The 23,986-nt window shown below is 32.5% G+C and overlaps 2 protein-coding genes across 11 annotated transcripts in view; one reads left to right on the forward strand and one right to left on the reverse strand.

Annotated features, from left to right (window-relative positions):
* Positions 1–412: 412 nt before the first annotated feature.
* Positions 413–5,513, reverse strand: LOC140057643 (paired box protein Pax-6-like). Its single transcript, XM_072103360.1, has 6 exons — positions 5,456–5,513; positions 3,087–3,224; positions 2,479–2,634; positions 1,995–2,312; positions 1,482–1,705; positions 413–978 (listed from the first exon to the last, which is right to left on the reverse strand). Exons 1-6 carry the CDS (start codon positions 5,469–5,471, stop codon positions 772–774), a joined length of 1,059 nt encoding a protein of 352 aa, XP_071959461.1. The 5' UTR covers positions 5,472–5,513; the 3' UTR covers positions 413–771.
* A 13,119-nt stretch (positions 5,514–18,632) lies between these two features.
* Positions 18,633–23,986, forward strand: part of LOC140056158 (uncharacterized) — a 56,354-nt gene continuing 51,000 nt past the window's right edge. For all 10 annotated transcript variants that reach the window (XM_072101436.1, XM_072101443.1, XM_072101438.1 and 7 more), the window contains exons 1-3: positions 18,633–18,773; positions 22,329–22,436; positions 22,993–23,172. In XM_072101436.1, the coding sequence (XP_071957537.1) occupies positions 18,710–18,773; positions 22,329–22,436; positions 22,993–23,172 (352 nt within the window). In that variant the 5' untranslated portion in view covers positions 18,633–18,709. The remainder of the gene's footprint in view (positions 18,774–22,328; positions 22,437–22,992; positions 23,173–23,986) is intronic.

Raw genomic sequence — 23,986 nt, forward strand, 5'->3', positions numbered from 1 at the left:
ACAGAATTATATTTTTTTAGAAAAAGCTGTCGTGTAATAGAACGATTAAATTGAAACTTCAGTAGAACTCTTACTGAACGGCACGTTATAGGAATAGCATGCATACACTCAGGTGTGTTATAATTAATGGTATTCAACTACTTTTGTGCTACTTTAACGAGCGGTTCCGGTTTGGTTATTGAAGTATTGCTGTAGGCCTATATTGAACCAATATATAGAAGTAATGTCTATAGGCAATGCAATAGCAATAGTAGGTCTAGGCCTATATAGTTCATTCCCTTTAAGAAAATCTAATAACGACATAATTACACGAATCAAGAGAACGGAAATGGGTAATGACCATTGTTAATAACACAGCATAACAGAACTAGAAGGAAAAATGTCACATTACATTTATTTATTGATCTTTTTAATTGATAGCGAGTAATTGCTTATTAGCTACGATGCTAAAATAGGTTGCTCTGACCTCTAGTAGTATTGGAAGACATTGATTTTGTCATTATTATCAAGTACTTTGTTCCTGTACCTTTTTTTTTGGTATTTAACCATATCTCTAACATTATTCTACTTACAGTCACTGTAATGACTAATTATTCGTTACACTTTACCTGATTATGGTGTTATTAAGAAAACTTCCTTTGGTTAATAAGCTTCTACTACATTGAACATTATTAACTGTACAATAATGTTGGCATGTTCTATTCAATGTTAGTAAGTTATATTATATACATGTTTACCGAAGAGAAAATGTTTGTTTAAATGTTAATTATATTACTTAGTTGAACAAAACGCTGAATCTCGAGAGGGGGTTAGTACGAATGGCTTGTTGATCTGATGGCGAGACTCCTGATCGTAATCTTGAAAAGGAGTGGAAGAAGATGATGAAATATTTATGATGGAAGTTGAGAAATGATGATGTTTATGGGATTCGGACTTCTGATGACGTCTCCATTTCGCTCTTCTGTTTGAGAACCATACCTGAATAAATAAGAAAAAAAATATGGAGATTGAACTATAGGCCTACTTCTGGACAAATGTGTCATTTTATACCAATGAAATTTAAATGACAATTAAATTCGGTTTAATCGTATTCAGAGGATGTATTGTTGGGACAGGCATCGTAGCCCAACCACAGAATTCAACAGCATTCAATATGTCATGTCTTGTCGCGTACCTTGATCGTCAATGGTATTTTGCCTTAAATTATTGCTCGAAGTCTTTTAGTTTCCTATTATATTCTCCAATTCTCAAAATGTCGTCATTTTTAAAATTAATTAATCCCCGTCACCTATATGATATGCAGTGGTAAATTATATGACAGGCAAAATTACATGTCAATCATCCAAAAGGTCGAGATTTGACCTAGGCTTTCATTTGGTTCATACTTAAACTCAAGTCTACCTTTGGCCAACAAATACAGTTTATAGCAAAATCTTCGAGATCTTTGACCTTATTTTTTTTAATAACTTCCTAATCCTTACCTGAACTCTGGCCTCTGACAACTGTGTCTGAGTCGCAACCTCTTCACGTGTATTGACACAAGGATAATGTGACTTACAAAATTCCTTTTCAAGTATATCTAGTTGTTCGTTAGAAAAAGTAGTTCGGCTTCTCCTCACTTTACGCTTACAGTCATCGTCATCTAAATTAGAAGTTAATGCGCCATGGAAAAGTTTACTCTGAATGTGATCATCTTCTTTGTGACCTTTGGGGACAAATAAAGTGAGATTAATGAACTGATTTTCTGATACAAAAGTAGGCCTACGTAGGCTACTGTCTCTTGATTAAAAAATGGAGGACAATTGGTAGCGAAACTACCAGATACACAGTTGGCAAATATGTAGGCGCTACCCACGTGAGTTACCGGCGACAGTTCGGATGACACATCGCGTCATGATTGGTCAAATTACCTGCGATGTATTTACGTTTTTGCGTTGCGTCTAAGTGCAAAATTAAACCAAGCTTGATGTTCAATGTAATGCTATCATACCAACCTTGTGGTGAGATTGTTCCCGTACGTTTGTCGTCAAAAGAGTAACGGTCCTGACACATGATAGACGAACGAAGTGTTGCTCTAGGTCTGTGAATCAGTACACGATTACCCGAATCTTCCAAGTTCCGATTTTGACTGTATAACCCGTTATAGGAGCAGTGAATTCTTGGTACCGTGATGTTAGGTAGGAATGAATATGAGGAGACAAGTGCTTGCTCTGTGGCTCGGGCGTACTCTGTGGCAGCACGCTCGGCTGCTCGATTGCGAAGAATACGGTTGATGGAACTAACACTAGGTGTTGTAGATGCTGTACAAACACCTAGAATACACATGAATAAATCGAAATAAAACACATTTAAGTTACTATGTAGCATACATTTATAGTATTACAAAATATTTTAACACAGCATGATTTAATAATATAGATTTACATTTTTTCTTACGTATCTCACTATCTATTATATGCTCCTTTTTTATGAACTTACCGTCTGCCATAAGCTTATCGCGAATTTCCCACGCAAAAATGGACGGGTTTTCCTGTTTGTATTCATCGATTTTCCCAACAACTTCTGGAGTTGCTACTTTGGGTTTGCTTCCACCAATTGATCCATTTCTGGTGTTTGTATCTAAGAAACGTTGACCTAACCAGAAAAAAACGTCTTACTATTATTAAAGTAGTTCCAGACGGAGTTTTGATTTAATATTTAGTTAAAAGATAAATATTTTAGTACATATGGCGTTTCATACGTGTACTACTTGAACTTGTAAACATCGAAAAGCCTTTAAATAACTACAGACTTCGGGCAAGTGTATTATCAAAGCTCCTGTTGTATATAACAACGATTTACATAGTTTCCATTACAACAAACCCAATTGTATATTTGCCATTCGATTAATTTTGTATCAATTCAGTATAATATAATATTTGTACTTGGTTTTCACTAGGACGAAACGCAATGACGTAAGCGCATCGCATCGATTCTGACGCAACTTACTTGTGTTGTGCCAAAGTGGGAAACAAACATGATTTGTGTATCTAAAGTATGCACATTGGATAAAGAAAATCCGTATTTATTTGAGTCGATTTTCTTACCGAAAAGTTTGCTAAAACATTCCTGTGACATCATCAGCTGCCGTGAAAGTTCACTGTAATGATTCGACATGATCCTGTGGCGCCCTACGTCAACATAGTGAGCGTTTCCCATGTGGAATGGAGAAATTGTATTGAAACCTTCAAATATAAAATAATATTTGCCAGTGTGAATAATGTCTGAATTATTCTTAAAGATGTAGGCCTATTGTCCCCGGCCTAAAAAAAATAATTCTTAAACACTTTTTTGGTAAATATGCCACCTAATAGTTATCCACTTTGACCAAAAATTGGATCTGAAAACAACAAAAAAAGTCAAATTGGCTGCAAGCCAATGAGTTTTTGGTTGAATTAACCATTCATTTTGTCATTTTTTAAGTGAAAACATTTATTTTTTTCAGTTTTTTATGTCTATGAAAGTGATTAACTTTATTAAAAGGTTGAAACTGAAAAACACATGTTATATAAATGCAGTGTAATTCAATGGATATGGCTTAAATTTAAAAATGTCATAGCTAAGAGCTTTTCAAACGAAGACCCAATAACTTCGACTACAATGATTACTGGATCAAATAACATAATTGTAAATGAATTGATTTCATTATTTGTATTCTCTATATATAAGTTGCATATATTAACAAAACCTGAAAAAAGGGAAACAACTATGAAAAAAAGATCTGGAATCTTTTTATTACTGAAGTAAAGCATTTAATTGAAAATGAGTATAAGTGCTACTACTTTAAAGCTCAATGTAAATGGGGAGATATAAAGCAAAATCTCCTTAAATTAATGAAATAAAAAAAATGCTATTTTTATCTCTTAAATACATTGTATATAGGCCTAGTAACTATATTAGTTTTAAGATATGTCATCCGGGTATGAAGCGACTCACATACACACAGAGCCAAAATATTACCTTGGACTTGCACTGTGTATGGACTCTAACCTTACGGTTTTCATTATATATATCATTCCATCCTATCCATTCTAAACACCCTTTTTTCAAGCTTTTGCATTCTTCGTTTTCATCTCATCCATTTTTTTCTTGGTGAAAAGGGAAGATTCTTTATATTCCTCCCCTGAGTTTATAGCCTCTCTACCCAGACAACGGACACGAACAGAATAAAACAACAATAATAACTTTTTCATAAGTACGTTTTTTTTAAATCAATTTTTATCCTCAGTTTACTGCCATCGACATATTTTAATTAATTGTATTTTTAAAAATGTATATGAATGTAAATGTGGTTACTTCTTAACATCAAAATAATCTTATTTTTTGAACAATGTACCTTATAAATAAGAGAATTATATAAATGTGCATATATACATATATTATTTATATTTATAGAACTATAATAAAAGTGGGACGAACCCACACAAGACAACAAAAAAAAACTTTATTAAAACCACAAAATAATCTATTCCAATTTGAATTGATTAATCTTCATTTTTTTTAAAGTTTTGCACACATAATCGGTGTAACGTTTCCATATCGAGGTACCAAAAGGGCTCTATTACACGAGTGTTACTCGCGAATTTGTTGATGGATAATAAAATCAGTACAATTATTTAAATTTCTGTGGGTTGTTCCAAATTTCGTTTCGAATGGAATTAAGAGTTATCTTACAAAATAACATATCTAGCTATCGACCTCTTAAAACTAATGTAGGCCTACTTAACTCGTAATAATACATAATATAACTTTTCTGAAAGAATTATAAAATGTTCTGGTTGTTTTTAACTCATCCTAGAAACTTTTTAAACGTTAAATTCTCAAGTTAAACCACCACTTGAATAAAATTAAATATAGAAAGTATAAAGGGTATTACTCCAACTCTTTAAGAAAAAATAAACAAAATATATAATAAAATTAGAGGAATCATTAAAGATATTTTCCCCCTAAATAAATAATTTAATTTGTTGTTATAATAATTGTTATATAATTAATAATATTTAATCATTTTGACCACAATTTGATTGAACTGAACGGGAAATTAATGAGTCTTGTATTTAACTGTTTATTTATTTATTTTGTTTAATAAGTGAAAACATTTAATTTTGTGTTGAGTAGGCCAGTTTTATTAATAATTTGACAACTTTGACAACAATTTTATTTGAAAAAACCCGTTAATTGTTCATAATAAAGAAACTATAGAGTGAATTGGGAGTCAATGTGTCTTTTAATATGCGAAAATATTTTTGTTTGTTTTGTTTTTTTTGTTTTTTAAAAGTCAAAAACTTGATTAAAACTATGTTTTGTAAGGCAATACATCTTGTAACACCACTGAAAACATTCCATATTAAAGTACTTTTAAATGTGATACTTAATTTAAACAGTATAATAAAAAGATAGATAGATAGTATCTTACCTGCTGAAGAAGCCATTGAAGTGCGAGAGGGATTAGCTGCCAAGTAGATGTACTTCAGTTTATCATACCAACAAGTGGTTTGCAATCTCGCGTATCAAATCTTATATTTATAATATTCTCAAACAATGTAGGGATTTGTCTATTGTTCTTCCACAAACATATCGGATTTCATTAATTAGCTCATCTCATCCATAGATATATACTGAACAATTGGGTACAGAAATCAATATGTGGTAAATATGTAATTAACTATGTGACGAAGTGTGTAATTGCAGATTCGTTTACAACCGAGGTCCACAACGATCTCAATAATGATACGAAATATAGACCCTAATTAATAGTTACAACAAGTAAGTAAAAGCACGTAATTTAAGTTTAATGATATTAGTATGTTCACACATAAACTAATAAATTGGGCCTAATGGTATTCAAAATGAATTAGCCCGTGCGAATGTAAAGGTTTTAAAGTATTCCATACACCAGGTAAAAAACAGTGAATCCTCAATCAAAATGAAGTCATCATAGCCAAATTTAGTATTCATGGGCAATTTCCGTGATACACTGTCTCATGTAACATCGTGCACATGCACTACACATGAAGCACATAACATTTCTGTATTGGCCTATGATACTAGTAAACATATGTGGAGATCGGGTTCAAAAGTATCCAAAAGTTCTCACCCGACGCCAATGATTTGCGGTGGTGTAGGCCTAACTCCAGACTTCGTTGTCTATACGTACTACACCTACCTCATCAAAACTGCCTGTCAAAGCAACACAGTCGTATAGGCCTTTTTGTTATTTAATTCCCTTTATATTTTGCAGCACTGTTCAAATCGTTCTATAAGTTATTGATTGTTTTTATAACACATAGACGAATCATACCAATTAGTAACTTTATTGTTTGCTATTTAGTGCAAAATCAGAGCATCCAACACGAATTTAATTGATAAATGAGATAATTAAACATTTTCGTTTATACATAGTATATGTGAAAAAATAATATTTATTCTTTGATTTTCGCACATTCATTGATACTGCCCTATTTCTGTGGTTTGCTTTATCGATACGTAAGCGTGTGTCGTGTGTTAGTAACGCCGTTATAAACGAATGCGAGCTGACGGTTTGCTTACATTGTAGCCAATTATAAAGCGATTAATGAAAACGAATTATTGTTATGTTTTTTCAGTGTAAATTTGATGCATATATTAAAGATATATTGTCCCTCTAAACATTTATTTAAATTTTTTTGATGAATATGCCATTTTGATGTCACGTAATATTTATTGACTTTAACCAAAAACTTGATAAAAAAAATTATCTACCTGAAAAAAGTAATTTATAGAAAAAAAGTGCTTAATTTGTTTATTTTTGGCTAAAATTAACCGTTTCATTTTTCTTTTTATAAGTGAATAACATTAATAAAACTGCGAACTGGCATTTAAACTATGATTTTATTAAACTTCATTTTTCATGTTTTTGGAGGACAATACATCTTGAATTTATATTTTATATATTAGTAATGCGGTATAATTACTTATATATATATTGTTATTGTAGATGTATTTGTATTTTTTTATATTATTATATATTATTGTAGCTGTATTTGTATTTATTTATATATAATATTATTGTAGATGTCTTTTTATTTATTTAAATTATTGATTTGAGGTTTGAATACAACTACACGCATTAATTACCACATATGAATTGAACAATTGAATATTAATAATAACAATTGTAACAGAGGTCCTATTTTCTATTCATGGGAAGGAAAACATTTCAGATGAGAATTGCTTGCTAAAAAATCGATGCGATATATTTTGTTAAACAATAATATTTACTCGTTTTTACGTCATTAATTCATCGCGATTGACCCGGATGACCATACTACTAACAGTCGAGCGCCTACACTGAACAACTAACACGGCGCTATTAAATTACCAGTGTTATTACAATTGTAAATTAATAAACCAACTTTGAATTGGAATTAAATTGAGATTAATATTAATAGACTTGTATCTAGATAATGGGAACAATTCAAAGCTTTATTGGTTGAACAACTATTGGAAGACGTTCAAATTTAATGAATTCGTTTAGTGTAAACAAACGAGCAAATAGCTAGATTTAGTTTCATTATCAGGGTTTTGATTTGTATAACAATGGTTTAAGTAGGTCTGATGAAATTAATGATTAGATTTTTGTTTAAAATGGACGAAACAACCAATTATTAAGTCTAGTATCATAGGCAAATTCTGTAATACAGTGTAACATATGTATCACGTGGGTTAATAACAGGTGCATACAGAATTTGCTTGTGATTGTAAAACAGTGTCGGACGTCACACTCAGAAGCCATATATAATTGCGTTCACGGATTTTAGAAAGTCGCGTGGGGTGCACATCGGCCATCTTTGTGTCCAACTATGCTTATGTAGCGTATGAGGAGTCGTGTCATTTGCTTAAAAAATGTATAACATTCACAAGGCTTTAAATATCGGATTTAATATCAAAACAATCAATTTGTTTGAAGGTTTTTGTTAAGATAATAACGAAATCATAAAGTTACTGCGAACATGATTTTAAACAACAAAATGTAAAAACAATGCATTACTATAGAGAATCGCTGTACAAACTAAACGCACACGCGTAGAGCGTGCATGGAGCGCACAACTAGAGCCGTTTCGAAATTGCTATTTTTGTTGTTTAAAATCATGTTCGCGGTAACTTTATAATTTTTTAAAATTATTTTAACAAAAACCTTTAAACAATTTTATGAAAGCAGACAAAAAATGGAAAAATGTAAAAACTAGCATTTTAGAGAACTTACCTTAATTTTACTTCATTCACTATTTTTATATATGCAATATTTTTATTTATCTGTACAGTACAATTTTAAATATGCAATATGTATAATGTATTTTTTTCTTTTATAGCTTCATCTGTATAGTCTATTTACCTTTATGCCAAATATGTATCTATATCGTTGTAAGAATTACATAATTTTTTAAACTATTATACATTGGTTCGTAAATGAATACGTTTATAAATACCTGTTAAGTCATGTTAATGGAAATGAGAAGAAATTACAATAAAGGTGGGCGATTCCGACGAAAGATAAAAAAAAACCTTTAAACAAATTGATTGTTTTGATATTAAATTCGATAATTAAAGCCTTTTGAACGTTATACATTTTCAAAACAAAAGACTCAACTCCATACGCTACATAGGAATAGTTGGACAAAAACACGGCTTCTAACCCATTCAATCTCGAAACTCTCTCTATATATGGCTCTGGTCACATCTGGCTCTGTATGTATGGCGCCCCCTTTCTTAAGCTATTGACACACCTTGATATCGTTTTAGTGAACTATGTTATTATACAGATAAATGGAAAGGAAAATTACTAAAAGTAGTGACAATGCTGTGGGTATCAGTGGCTGGATCTCAATGGAGATACAAAACAAAATAAGCAAAAACGCTAAATTAAAAGGATAAAGTAAAACAGCTAGATTAAATTAAATTAGCATCTTACCTTATTATACAAATAATAAATGTTTATGATGAAACAGTAATATTTATTTGTTTGTTTATATAATATATTAAATATTTCGATTTTATAAACACACCTATTGTAGTGTTTATTATGTCAACAAACGACCAAACAATCTAAGGCTAGCTAGGCTAAAGCGCCTAGGCCTAGCCTAATATACTAACAGGCCTAGCTAGGCTAGAAAGGCAGCGATACCATGTACCATTTAATACGAAACTTCGACTGGCAACTGGAATTCATCTAGGCCTATGCAATTCTGTTTTTTCCAACAATTTCACATCTTTTAAAGATGTTCACATTAATTAATCAAAATTATACAATTGATCTAAAGCTAATCTAAATGTTTTTATTTTGTCTAAACTAATACAGATCTTTCCAAAACCGTCGCGATACCCATCACAAAGAATCCTCGTGGCGGCGCTGTAGTATTTAACAAGGCCATATAGATGGCTGCAGTCGCGTGCTCGTTAGTGTTTACCGACCGACCGACCAACCTACCAACTGACCGAAATTACTGAACATGTTTAAAAATGTTGAAATGTTTAAAAACATTTATATTTTTTTAATTTACACGTGCGTAGCCTGTCAGTTTTGAAGTGCTCGTATAACGTAATTTCGAGTTGAAAAGTAAGTCAAGAAAACAGAAATCGGGCAAAAAGAGTGCGCAATAACATTTAACGCGCAGTGCGCGCGCAAAAATCTAAAATTGCCTGAAACGTACTCTTATTTCATCGAAAATAAATTTTGAAAATTTTAAGCGTGCGTACGCATGCGTTACATGCGCTACGCACGTAATTGTATTGCCATATGATGATTTATGCCCTGAAATTTATGAGTACCAACTTGTATTTAATTGTGATTCATGGTTTTGAAGATATGATTACAAACGTGATTTCGTTAAATCGTGCGTACACCGCGTAATTTTTTATTGCGCACCGTGAAAAGATAACCACATCGATTCCTGGCCATAAGGAATATACTGTGAAAAATTGACTTAGCTAGATTAAACTGATATCAAGATAAGGTCAGAAAGCGATAAAACGCATAGTGATACCGGACCGACAGACAGACAGACCGACCGACCGACATAGTTAACTATAGAGTCGCGTCCACGCGACTAAAAAACAATAATTAAAAACCGTTCAATAGTGCTTACTAATGCATCCCATGTGACTCATAATTGTCCAATTAAATGATTATTTATTTATTTATTTATTTATGAATATTGATATTCATAACACCAGAATCAATTACACCATTTTTCAACCGGCATCACATGAATCACAATTTCATAAATAAGGTCATCAATTGAAGACAATTTGGTAAAGTTGTCTAGATATTGTGGATATCTTACAAAAATCCAGACTAATTGTTATTAATAAGTATGTATATGATACTGTAATGTAATTAGTGTTTTTCATAATTTCCTAATTTATTATTGTTATATTTTATAAAGGAATTACTGACTCATTGAGTCATAGTGGCCTAGGTCGCTTTTGTTCTTCCTGACCTGTTTTTATTGTTGTTTTTGGTAAAATAAAAAACGAAATAAAATATTAATTATAATGGTTATGATTTTAAGCTTATCATATTTACATTATTACTATGTTATATCTATTTTGTACATGAGAGATTATTATAGTGAGAAATCATTAAGACAAAAAAACCCCCAAAAACCAACGGGAACATGTATATTTAGGTCTCTTTGTAGCTGTACACTTATGAAAGGAATTTGTTATTGGGAAAATCTTTTTAAAGCAATACATTGTTAAATTGACTGGAAACCAATGGATTTTTGGTTACATCTAACATTTATATATTTATTTATATATTATATATTTTTTTTTAACGGAAGTGATTATTAAAACTGCGGAATTGCCTATGCAAATAATTTTTCTATAATTTTCATTTTATTTGAGTGGGGACAATTATCATCTTTAAAAATACGATGATCCATATCTGTTATTTTACATTCCTAGAATACAATATAGTAATTATGTGAAACTGACTTTTCATCATCTTTGTGTTATCAAGGCTAGAATAATTATAACGTTGTTCGATAATCACTTAGTTTTACTACAAAACTGTATTGATATCACGCATTGTTGGTTGGTATTCAACTATTATTTGGCCTAGACCCACTAAGTCACACCATATCACCAAGATAATTGCTAAAAGTGCGGTACCTGCGCACCTTCGAAGCGAATAATTGATCATTTGTGTGGTTTACGAAAGTATTTTGGGATTGGCTGCATCAATAGGCATGCCCATTTAGATTTAGTGATATCGGCACAGATTGGCACGATGTTTCCGGCTTAAATAATAGAACAGGATCAAAAGTATGCCTACCTAAAGCTCGAGTAAACTTCGGGGGTTAACATTCTGGAATCGTATTCACAGTTGTTTCCATAAAAATATTACACTTTAAGTAAGGGATTTTCTAAGTGTTATTTTTTATTTAATATTAAGGGTGTTTTCTTTAGCGTAATGCTTGGCTAGTTCTCATTAGGACCCAAGAGAAGGACGTAGGCCCATCGTAGGTAATTTCACCAATCACAACGTGATATGGATCATTTGTGAATTTTTGATTGTCTTATGTTGTGCCTGTCGGCTTAAGAGATTAGATTTAGGCTGAACGATTGCTAAACTTTATTAAAACAAGAAGGCCTGTGTCTAGTAAAAAAAGCAGACTAGACGCATTCTCTTCCTCAGCGTGACCACTGCTGGACACTATAACTAAAACGACCTTGGTTCGGCCCACCTTTTGTCTAGATTCAACCAGGTGTATTATATTTGTTACCTGTGTAAACACATAATAACCTAGTTTGGCAAAAGTTGTGGACACGTACGTCATAGCTTTGTGAAAACAAATTTACCAAGTAACAAGCATTTTCTTGAACTATTTTTAGTGAATTAAAAAAAAGTGGTATGACGACAGAAGTAGCCTACATTTAAGTCCATAATAAGCGTTTACACAAAATGTCACGATTGTGACTATTCTCTATAGTCTACTAAGTATATATAACAATAATAATTTTGAAATATTTCATATATTATAATGCTTACATTAAGTTCTAAAGCATATCATAGGCCTATTATGCACGTATTATATTACTAGACAAAGGACGTTCTTAGGACACAAACAGAATTTTCGAAATTGGAAATAAGTCAACTGTTCACTATGATAGATTATGTAAGAATTATGCACATCAAGTAATAATATGACATATTTAAGAAGGCGTTTGCGGATTACACTTAGTACAGTCATTGAGAAGTATTAATTCTACATGGTACGCCTGACACAAAAGCTTTTTTAGTGTAAATACCCATTAGGCCTACATGTTGGGTTTATATATTATGATGTAAGATGTTACATCTAGTACTAGACAATAACGTTTCATGGACCAGTACCCTTTTGAATCAGTACCATGTTGTGCACGGGACTTATTATTGGCCAACACAATCATCTACGTTTTTCCTTTATTCTAGGTATACAACAAAAACTGAGATAGGACAAATATGACAGACATTTCGAACACAGAATAGATTGAAATGCACACTATACACAATGGTTGAACGTATTCTTAGATTATATGCTTTCTTGAAATTATGTAAAATCCACATCACTTGCATTGATAGTAATTTGCTGCGTTGTATACTCGTTACTACTCTGCTCCTGCGAGATTCAGTAGAAACGTGAGGGCGTACTTCAGCAATTATGTAAAGATGTTTAATATTGTGTGTTTATGTAGAGTAAAACATGAAGTGGCTGCAACACCACATCAATCAAATTAACCTATTATTATGCTATTTATAAATTTACCGTATATTGTTTTGCAATAAGTATTCTATTTGTGATAACCCTACTTCCAAAGCCAGATCTCTCAAACATCCGAGACACTTCCGCTAGTATATTTATGTTAAAACTTGAATAACAATCTAGGCCTACCAGCTTGATTGAACCTGATTCGCGTTTTGTCGCTTTATAAAAATTTGGGAAAAAAAATCGGTGCAATCTCCTTCTTTACATTATATCATTAGTAAAATATTAACTTAATAACCTTTGCTTGTGTTATGGTATCACCACTCACACATTTTAATTGTACATGTACGCTTGTTTTTTTATATACTTTGTACGTAGCCTAACATAGAAAAAATTCATTGAATAGTGGAAAGAAATGTCAGAAAGTTCTGTCTTTATTTACAAGTTAACTGCAAACCATACTAAATCATTTCAGCTTATAAATCAAAAAGTAGCCTGATCAATCAGGTAGGCCTACGTGTTGTTTTACTGTTTTTTTTTTAACTGTAGGCCTATTATATTAAAGGGTGGAGAAGGATTATTAACTGCCAATCAACAATGGAAAAAAACACTCTCGTATAGTAATAGTACAAGAAGTGCAGAAGGGTAGGGTTGGAAAAAATGTCCCCTTTTAGTTTAGTAAGAATAGATCGTAAAAAACGTGGTAGAATTGTTATTTCAAAAGACAACAATAGTGCATAGGCCTAGCCTAATATTTGATCATTCACTCCTTCAAAGGATTAAAAACGGTTACAAAAATAATAATAGAATTTTACTCGAATAATCTCGCAGTGTCAACGTTTAATGCTTGACCTTTTTTCTGCTTCTGTCAACTCATGTTTGTTGAGGAATTATAGAGTATTGTTAAATCAGGCTAGACTCTATTTGTTAAAATGAATAGAGTCATTGAGGCAGATAAGACTGTAAAATAATAGGCCGCACCTTATAAACTATTCTATGTTGTCGTTAACGCCAGAGAACAATGTTCACTCACCTAAAAATCTTTCGTAAACTCTCTGTGACTTGATTTCTTCAAGATTTGTTTGAAACGTGGTAAAATCCTGTCAAATTTTATAAAAGGCCAGGGCCATGTTGTTTTGAGTGGTTACGAGTTTATGATATTTCAAATTATGTTTTTAGTTTAAGAAAACTACTGTTTACCATGGGGTTATGACCAGATTCTCAGTTATGTATCTTCTCATTTTCCAGTAGCATATGAATATTTCGTAATACAGCATCGCATGTGAAACACATGTGATGTCTGTATCATGGAATTCTAGGCAAAGGGTCGGGTTAGGATCTATGATACAGGCTGCAATTGTGATTCACATGTGATGTTGTAATGTGACTGTGGCACTGAATAAATGTAGATACAGATACCTAGAATGGGCGAATTTAGCTGCATACTTCCAAGTGAAGGCAATAATAACTTCTTAATATTGATGTACCCTATTCACATGCTAGTGTATGGACTTAATGGCTCTAGGCTGGTTTGGCTCTAGGCTGGTTTCCCCCTGGACATTTCCCTCCCCCGGATATTTACCCCCGGTACTCCCCCACCCGGACAATGACCCCACCACATGTTATTAGCTCACTATGTCGGTCGGTAAACACTAACTCAAACTTGAGTACGCGACTGTTGGATAGCAAGATAATGAATGAAATACCCAGATGTCTTAGAGTGGCAATGGTCCGGGGAAAATGTCACGAGGGAAAACGGTCCGGGGAAAATGTCACGAGGGAAAACGGTCCGGGGAAAATGTCACGAGGGAAAACGGTCCGAGGAAAATGTCACGAGGGAAAACGGTCCGGGGAAAATGTCACGAGGGAAAACTAGGAACCTGCTCCCGTTACGTAGAGAGAGTTACGCAGCCTGTTTAGCCCTATGGTCTGTTTGTCTATAAGAGGTTACATAATTCGTTTAAACTCTTCCATTTGTTACTCTGCATCTGAATGAAACCTTTTAGTTTGCCTCAATAATTCGATCTTCATTATAAATTGTTCAGTGAAGCAAGTAAACAATTTTACTATAACCATTATTATAGTGAACGTAAGGAGTGTCAACACCTTTTCCACTTGGTGACTTTGGAAAGAGTATCTCGATGTGGAGATATTTTTCTAGTTTGTTGTAGCAGTGGTTTTAGAGATGAAAGCGGCAACCAGCGATTGAGTTACAATAATTTCAATAGCTTAACATCGTTTATTAAGTCTCCAAACACATTTGAATTGTTTTGTTGCTTACTTTCATACATATTAGTTATTCTTTAAAATCAATCACATTATTGATCATGATTTCATTTGTCAATATAACAACCCAACTATGTATGTAAATATTAATAAAGAACCTACGTTTATGATGTGTAGCCTACGTATGCAAATTTGTTGGCTGTAGGTAAAGAGTAAAACAATGGAATGAAATTAAGAAAAATGCGCGGAAAGTGCACATGCACATATGCAGACTATTCACAATTTCGGAACTATTATACATTATTATTGAGCCGTAGGTTCGTGTAGGCTTCTATTAGTGCATTGTTCTGTAATTTATTTACATTAATATATTTAATATGTAAATGTTAATAATGTTGATGTACTAGAGATGGATGTTGGTATGCAGAGAGAAGACCTGGCTGTCACAATGGGAGATAGGAAATTGTGGAAGAATCTAGACATATAAGTTCGGGTATGTAAATAATTGTTTCGGAAAACCACGAACACATAAACATTGCTGGTAAAATTTCTTTGAGATTCTCACTGACATGCAAGAAATTCGGCTACCCACAATTTCTATTTTTTAACTGGTGTTAATTCAGGTATACAAGTTTAATAATTATTTCGAATGTCTTTGTTTATTCCACCCGATGGACTTCGGTATCATGTCTAGCGACAATAAACAACCTATTGTATCGTGGCTTCTTACAGCAACCCGCATCCCAGTATGCGAAGTTGTATTTATCTTTGTTTTGTACCCCTTCTTTCTAAATAGGAATTTTGTTAATTTTAGTAATGCTATTGATATGAAAATAATTTGACGGTAAATTTATTCCTAACACTTATAAACCAATATTAGTTATCGTTTCCCACTAAACTATGTCAATGTGTGAAGCGATGTGTAATTCACTTTTAGAATCAAAACAAATAATTTAAGTAATTGCACCCATAGTTTTTATGTAAATGTTATGATGCATGATGCGTTCGAAGTTATCATAGTACTGGGATGTTATTCAAAGGCATGGCTCATCGGGCCTCCAACCCCAAGTCTATGGTGACAGTGATGCGACAAGCACACAATACAATAAATTTATAGACTCAACAAAAAATACTGCAGTCTTTTTCACTCGCAATTATAGCCTATATTTAAAGCTCATAGATCACAACTTTTTCACCGTCTTATACATAATCTAATATTGTTATAGATCTCTTCCACAATAGTAATGCTCGCAAGTGAAATGGCTCTAGAGATATTCACAGAAAAGTTTACACAATGCTAGACGACTCCACCGATGTAATTGTGAAATTACATTCAAGCACCATGTTATTTTACCTCAAATGGTAGTCAAGCAGGTTCAATTAAACCAAATTCATTCATGTATGTAAAGATCGGTAGTACAGTATGAACACATTTGAACGTAGTCATTCTTCTCACCTACAACTTATCATGGGCGTAAGCATGTGTGGTTGAAGAAAATATCTTAAATTTAGTTTTTAAGACTGGAACTGGTTTTAATCCTAATTAAAGAGCAATCGGTTATATTAGCGCAGATTGAAATGCTTGTAGTCTTTTCTGTAATATTATACTTTAAAGCTCAATTCTTCTTTCGAAATGCATTAAGTAGACCTGCTTCAGTGGAAAACCTCTCGTATTTTTTGTCAAGAACCTCTTGATCGGATACCACTTGACTGGTTTGTCAGAAATAGCCCATCGACTTGATTGTCACAAAGAATCTCTGTGGTTTGTTACGCTTCTCTCGACTGTCTGTGAACATTAGACAATATTTTTTTTAAATTGTCTCAGATTTAGAAAATTCTTCTTCGATTATTTGTGCTGTTTTACGGTGCTTTCGAAATGTGACGGAGCGCTTTATTTGCTATCATAATACCGAACAGTTTATTATAAGCACACTAACTATCTCTTTTATAGGTTCTTATTAATAACTCTCTATAAATATATATTTCCATATTGAATACTATATTCTTAGTACATGTCTTGCTATAACATAGTGACGTTGCAAGAACGTGTATTTTCGTCCCCAAATTTGGTAAACGACGTCTCCGAATAACCTCGTATAAGTTATATAACTAAAGAAAAAGCATTCTTACGGTTTGTGAGTGCTTATTCGGACAGCTTGCTTAATCATTGTTTTCCCATTTAAGGGAGTGGGTCCATTCTTTGAAATCATTCACGAGTGTAACGTAGAACTTTATTATAATACAATAATTTCGGAATTTTTTAAATAATAATGTTACTTTATAAAGTATATAAAACATAATGTTAGAACAGCTATATAATACAACCTTTTCATTGTTATAAAAGAATATCGCCACAATATCCCACAAAATAACAATGAAGACTTTAAACCTTTTTATTTTACTCAAAATGAAGAGGACTTAACTGCTGCTAACCCTTTGAAAGAAGGACAGAAGAATAATACCGGTTTCTAATCCCATCACAAAGGTATCACTAGTTTACTCCATTTAACAAAACTACTTAGCGTAGTGTTTGATTTCTCTGACTCTCGTCATATGTATATGTAGGGTCAGACTACACAGTTACCTTCAGGGCTTTAGGAAGCAAATACATGTGATATTGAAGAACACAAATAAAATGTTGGTATAAGGTTTGTGGTTCACCACGTGTGTACAGTATTTCTTAAAATAAATGTTGAGTTTCTCGACATTTTGATCAATATGCTTCGACCATCCGCATATGTGGTGTACCGCAAACATTGTGTCCATCATGCAAACCTTCAAACAACAAAATTACACTTTCTAATATAATAGTAAACTATGATTAATCGTGACTTTTTCAGCTCTTTGGAAAAAATCAAACTCGTATAGTATTGATTCAGCAAAATAGATATAATACTGTATTTGGTTGCAAACTTTTTTCTTAATTCAAACTAAAATGATTAGAAAACCATGACATTCGGTTACATTGTATTAGGCATGAGAAAAGTAACTTTCACACGAATATCAAATACTCAGTATAAAGGTAATTATTTTTAACAGTTGCTTCAACTTGTTATGTTAATTTTGAAATTTTTTTGTAATAGTCTATGATTAAAGTTCTAACCGTGCAGAAGAAATATTGAAACATTTGTTGTGGACCAATACATTGTTTTCAGTGTAGTCAAATATATTTTATAAATTCACTGTTAATTAATGAGAACAGGTTGTAGAATGACAAACAGTTGTTGGATTTTGTATTTGTAGCAATTGCACATTAAGAACCTACTAGCTTCTTGTCAGAGGGACGATGGCTCGTTGGTGAGATTTGAAAAAAAAGACGGAATAAGTAAAAAGAAAAACTTATTTATAAGAGTGATCGTTCTATAAACTTGAGGCTTGTTTTCTCAATTTTGTCGGGTACCCACAGGTACGGGATTTGTTTGTAATTCGTTTATATATTTCAACCGAAGCGTAACCTATTCATTGAATATCTACGGTACTCTATTGTTTAGCCATCAATATTCTGGTCTTACATGGCAGTGCAGCTCACCAATCAACGCCAAGGCTTAGATATTCCTTTGTGGTCTCTAGCCTATTGATCATTTTACTTATTTGCTAGGTGTGTACTAATTCCGGAGTACTTTAGGGTTTACTAGGTTGGGAGAAACGATATATTCTCCGCACCTGTACATTCGTAGGCCTATTTTCATTTCCAACTTGTGCTGCCGTTCACAATGGGATTTTCGGGAGCATTTTTGCTATTTTTGACTACCATAACTTTGGTTAAGTCTCAGACAGGTAGGCTACATTAATATCACTTTTTTGCTTATTTCAACTTAGTGGTTCGTCTTATAGGCTACACAAAACGTTATCGATGACCCAGTTACCTTGTACTTCGATGATGAGACAATGTGATCCATTATTTACTACCCGTTTTTTACGTATTTACATTGTGCAAACAAGATGACGGTCATCTCCGATTTCGGAGAGTTTCATTTCATAATATTTATTCAACCAAAAAATATTAAATATTTTATTTTAACATAAATTGGAGAACACTTGTGCAAAACAAAATGACGTTAGTCGTTTCTAAAAAAATAAAATATGAACACAAATATGATAGTTACGAAGCAGCGTAATCGGCCTTATGTTTTAAAATGTTTAAACTTTTTGCCATGCTGGAAAAACAGGAACAAGCAAAAAGAGGTATCTTTTGTAAAAACTAAGCGTGCCTGATAAATTCATTTTCTTTAGAATTGAACTTTATTGATTTCTTTAGCGTTCTATTGAAACTGTTATTCTGCTTTTAACGTCTTAGTAGTGTAGTGCTAAACAACTAACCAATTGTAGGCCTGAGTGGGCCTACGAGTTCAGTAATAAGCAGAGCTGTAATTGAAATTATATTTCATTTTCCAGATATTTTGACGTACGTCCAATGTTATAATGTTATTGGATATTATTTTCTCTCAGTTAGGCCCTATTAGCATTTTGCTAATAACACGGGTATATACGAATAACATAATTTATGAATGAATGTATTATATTATAAGCCCATCAGCCTTCATTAGAAAAGTTCATATTCATTTTGATTCGCTGTAACTGTTTTTTGTCTTTGTGTCTTTTATGTGTAAACTGACTTTGGGGTTGGGTCAACCGGCTCAGCTACAGTGATTAAGTTCACTTAGGTTGAACCTGGTCTCCCCAATTTCAGTTTTTGTTTTGTTTTGTATATACTTAAATAGAGCAAATAAATAATGAAATGAAATTATGTTTACAGATAACTAGGTATTTCTTTATTTGGTTTATGACGTTTGATTATCAAACGTTCCTTAACTTTTTACCAGACCAAGGATCCGGGTTATTTGAATTTAATGTACTCTGTAGTTGTAGGCAATATATATTTAATATTATTTAAGGCAGTTTGCCTGTTTATCAAATGCCTCACAATCGTTTTTTTAACTCGAAAGTTCGGTGGAATCATACATAAGTAATATTATTGTTTATAGAAATGTAGACCATTAATTATATAATCTTGTTACTGTACAATAACAAGGCCTATTTATTGTATTTATTATTTTTATGTACTGTATGGTTTGAAAGGTCTAATTCTAAATACAAACAACCATTTACATGCGATATCATGGTAAAATGGGCTTTCTCTGGAAAGATGAGTATTTCTTAGAATTGTTTCTCTCAATATTATATACAAACTTTGTAATGTATGCTAATTCAAGTCTAGATAGGACCTTGCCTAACCGATATGTGGAATAAGATGCAGAATTATTTTTAATTAAAATGTATTTGTAAACTTTATTGAAACTTTTTTTTCTTGGCACATTAAACCATATGTTGCGGTCGAATAGGAGTCCTCTTTGGAATTAAAAATTTCACATTTATAAAAACTAAATACTATAGTTCTTTATATTCTTTGTCCTGCTGTAGCATAAGTTTCAGTTACTGAATCAACGTTCTAGTCTTCTGATAATGGCCTTTAATATTTTCTCTTGATTTGAATATTATTATATACCCTACGGAGTAAATACAGAATCCTGAATATAATACATTAGCTTACAACAGAATAATTTTTAAATAATACAGCATTGTGCTTAGAAAGAATTTTAAAAGAGTCTTGGGGCTATGAGAAGGTGGGACTTTGTGCACAGATTAGGGACAATAAACTATAGATTTCTTTCAAGTTTATTTTGCTTGCATATTTTACTCTTATCGATTATAGATATGCATTCATAGAAGAATGTGTCCAACACCACACACTAGGCGCAAATAATACACGTTAGTACTCAGCCCTAAATAATCAACCTAACTCTAGCTAAGGAACTGAACAAAAGCCGTCTCAATAATATTCTCCTCTAGGCCTATAGCTCCTTCGCGTCAGCAAAGAGAACTAAAAACTACAATTACAATCCTGTTGGTACAGTACCCGCTGCTTACTTGGGCTCGAATCTAACCACTAGCCATTAGCGCAAGCTCGGTGGTCTAGAGGTATGAACGCAAGGCTAGTGATCTGGAGGTCGTGGGTTCGAGTCCCACCCGAGAACTAGTATTCTCAAATGTACTTAGTATAAAGTACAAATTACTAAAAATGCTAATCCATGGTTTCACTGAATTCTTATTCCATAGAGAATCTTATAAAATTACATAAGTTATACAAAACATGTACAATAGCCTATATAATCCAGGATAGTTCAAAAGCGCATATTGCTATTTAATATAAGTTTTGCTTCAGAGTACTCCATTTTGTATAACAGAATTTGGATTTTATTCGGTAAATGATTTTCCTTTCTTTTCTGAACTTTTCTTAAACTCTAAAGGCAGTATGTATAGTCTAGATTCTTATCTGATAATATAAAAAAACTTATCAATCCTTCTTAATGCAAAACAATCTTATACTGATATAAATATGGCTTGATAAATGAAAAAAAAATGTTCTCTCTTGTTCTGTCTTGATTGTGGTAGGCCTGCAGTATGCTGTTATTTTGTTGTTGTTGATATAATGTTAATGGTCTATAGCTGCTCATAACTAGCTATTACAACTCTTCACTCAAGAAACTTACAATAGGAACGAGCGTAATGGTTAATTGACATTATTTGTTCGATCGTCTTTTCTTCTAAGGTATTTAGAGGTGTGTAACCAAGAATGTTCTTTTGTATTCCACTTCGTTGCCGCAGAAGAATAGATTTCTGTACTATCGGTACTTCTGCCATCCAATCAAAATCGCTGATTCTGTTTAACTTATTTCTACGTATTAGAAACTCTGAGGAATGTGGTATTTAAGCTCTGGTTATATATTCTATCTTTGGCTTTATTGTCAGTCCATGAATAGTCCCTGTGATAGTACGTTACTTTGGTCATTAGTGGAGATTGAGGCAGTCCCGGTTACCAATCAATGTACACCGGCATTATCTAAACAAGAGTATTCAGAAAAATGATTACTGTATAACTTAAAAAATATGCGATTCTCAACTGAAAATTGCATGCAATGCATTTCAGAGATTATTTTTCTTGTTTTGTCAAATAATTAAGGCGTTATACAGAGAGATTTTACGTCTCCCTGCCATATACAGTATAGTCTTGCGTGAAAAAGTATGTATATTCTGTTTTCGTCACTAGGACATAAGTGTTGCATAGGTTTACGTTTTATAAAAGCTACATTATTTATTTTAGTACCAAAATAGAATCCAATCAACTGTTGAATTGGTCTTATATGTTACATTTAATACATACCGGTACATGTCAATGCTGTATACATGCTTTTTATGATGCTGTATCATGCCTTGTGACAGAGTATGTTATTTACAGTACAAGAAGGTTAAAGTATAATATTCTTTTCTTAGATCCATGTACCAGTAATCCATGCCTTAACGGCGGGGTTTGTAGCAATGGTATTACATTTTACACATGTGCATGTACAAGTGGATTTAGTGGAATAAACTGTCAAACACGTAAGTCTACATAACATTTGGTTTATTTTAGACTTTTACTCCACTTAGGCTGTATCCACGCTAATTTGGTACACCATCATTACTGTACCTAATGGACGGTGCCTAAATACCTAACATTTCAAAGAAAATAGTACCTGTACAAATACGCTAAGAGCAATTAGTAATTGCATAATATGTCTTAGAAAGTTGGCAATGCTCAGTCATTAAATAGTGTCAAGAAATAATTGGACACATTTTGGTCATCTAAAAGAATATAATTTTTTTTACATGTATTCATCTTTTTACTGTTTCTTAACATTAAGTAGGCCCAAATGTTTATTTTCCGATGGCAGATATTTTATTTTTTAATTAGGGAGACTTTTTTTAACAAAATAAATTGGTAACCTGGATTACATCTGTAAAGAAAAAGAAAATAATAGGCATATCAAATTTTTTATTTCAAAAAGTAAATACAAGAACAATTTGCTGGAATGACAACAACACATTTGCTTTCCTTTTTTTTCAAATGTTTGTTGAGAAATTGCTAATCATTAAGATCATCATCTTTAAATCACAGCTACAATAACGGATCCATGCACATCACCACAGGCCGTGACTGGTGATCAAACTACTTGTGGAACAAATGGTGTATTAAGATTTTACTACAATGGAGCAGAATGTGTAGCATTTGCTTTTTATTGCAATGGAAATGGAAACAACTTTGACAATATTGAGTCATGTCAAACTACATGTGTAGGTAAGTAATAAGTGGTTACCATTGTCTAAAGATCAGGAGGTAAATATCTAAATTAAGTTCAATCAGTCAACATCAACGATTTATAAGTCTAAGTTTCCAATAAAATTCTAATGCATTAACGATTGAAGGTTTTATTGATTTTAATTCCCTATATATATTTTTTTGCGGATTGCATATTAAGAATTGTGTACATTAGGTCTAAGTGAAAAGTATAAACTGATTGTGGTTTGTTGCCCTCATTAGATTGTACGGTGAACTATGTAAGCACCACCTCGCCTGTTACCTGATTATATTCAATTATCTTGGGGTGATTTCACTCCTTTAAACTATTCCATCATTGTGTGATCATCATTAAAGAATGATGAGTCTGAAGTAACCGCCTTCTGCTCAACATCTGAAATAACAACTATTTTGTAATAATTCACTTTATTATTTTATACCATTTGTGCTGCTATTAAATTTTATTTCAGGTTTCAGGTAACTCTGTTCTTTAAAATGCACATGGATGAGTCAGTGTTCACGAAACCGCATGGAAACCTTGTTTCTTTTTGTCTGGTTTTTCATAAAGATTTTTAATAATGAAATTTTCTTGACTGTTGTACCCTGTTTTAAATTTGTCCAGGTTAAATATATTTATCCTGCTCACGATGAGTATTAAACATATTTACGGGTTCTGTTTCTGTCAATTCAAACATGCTAAGTAATAATTGGTTGCCATTGTCAAAAGATCACACGATAAACGCAATTAATAATAAATTATAAGTGATCCAAGAATACTTAAAATAAAAGTTGAAATGCTGTTGTCATCATAACG

The sequence above is a fragment of the Antedon mediterranea genome, chromosome 8, assembly GCF_964355755.1.
Source record: "Antedon mediterranea chromosome 8, ecAntMedi1.1, whole genome shotgun sequence".
NCBI classification, from domain to species: Eukaryota; Metazoa; Echinodermata; class Crinoidea; order Comatulida; family Antedonidae; genus Antedon; species Antedon mediterranea.

Bases quoted from the DNA above. Each gene is read 5' to 3' on its own strand.
- LOC140057643 (XM_072103360.1), bottom strand. The intron at 1,706-1,994 runs GTTGGTATGATA...TTGTCCCCAAAG, and splicing joins GGGAACAATCTCACCACAAG to GTCACAAAGAAGATGATCAC. The intron at 979-1,481 runs GTAAGGATTAGG...TTATTTATTCAG, and splicing joins TGTCAGAGGCCAGAGTTCAG to GTATGGTTCTCAAACAGAAG.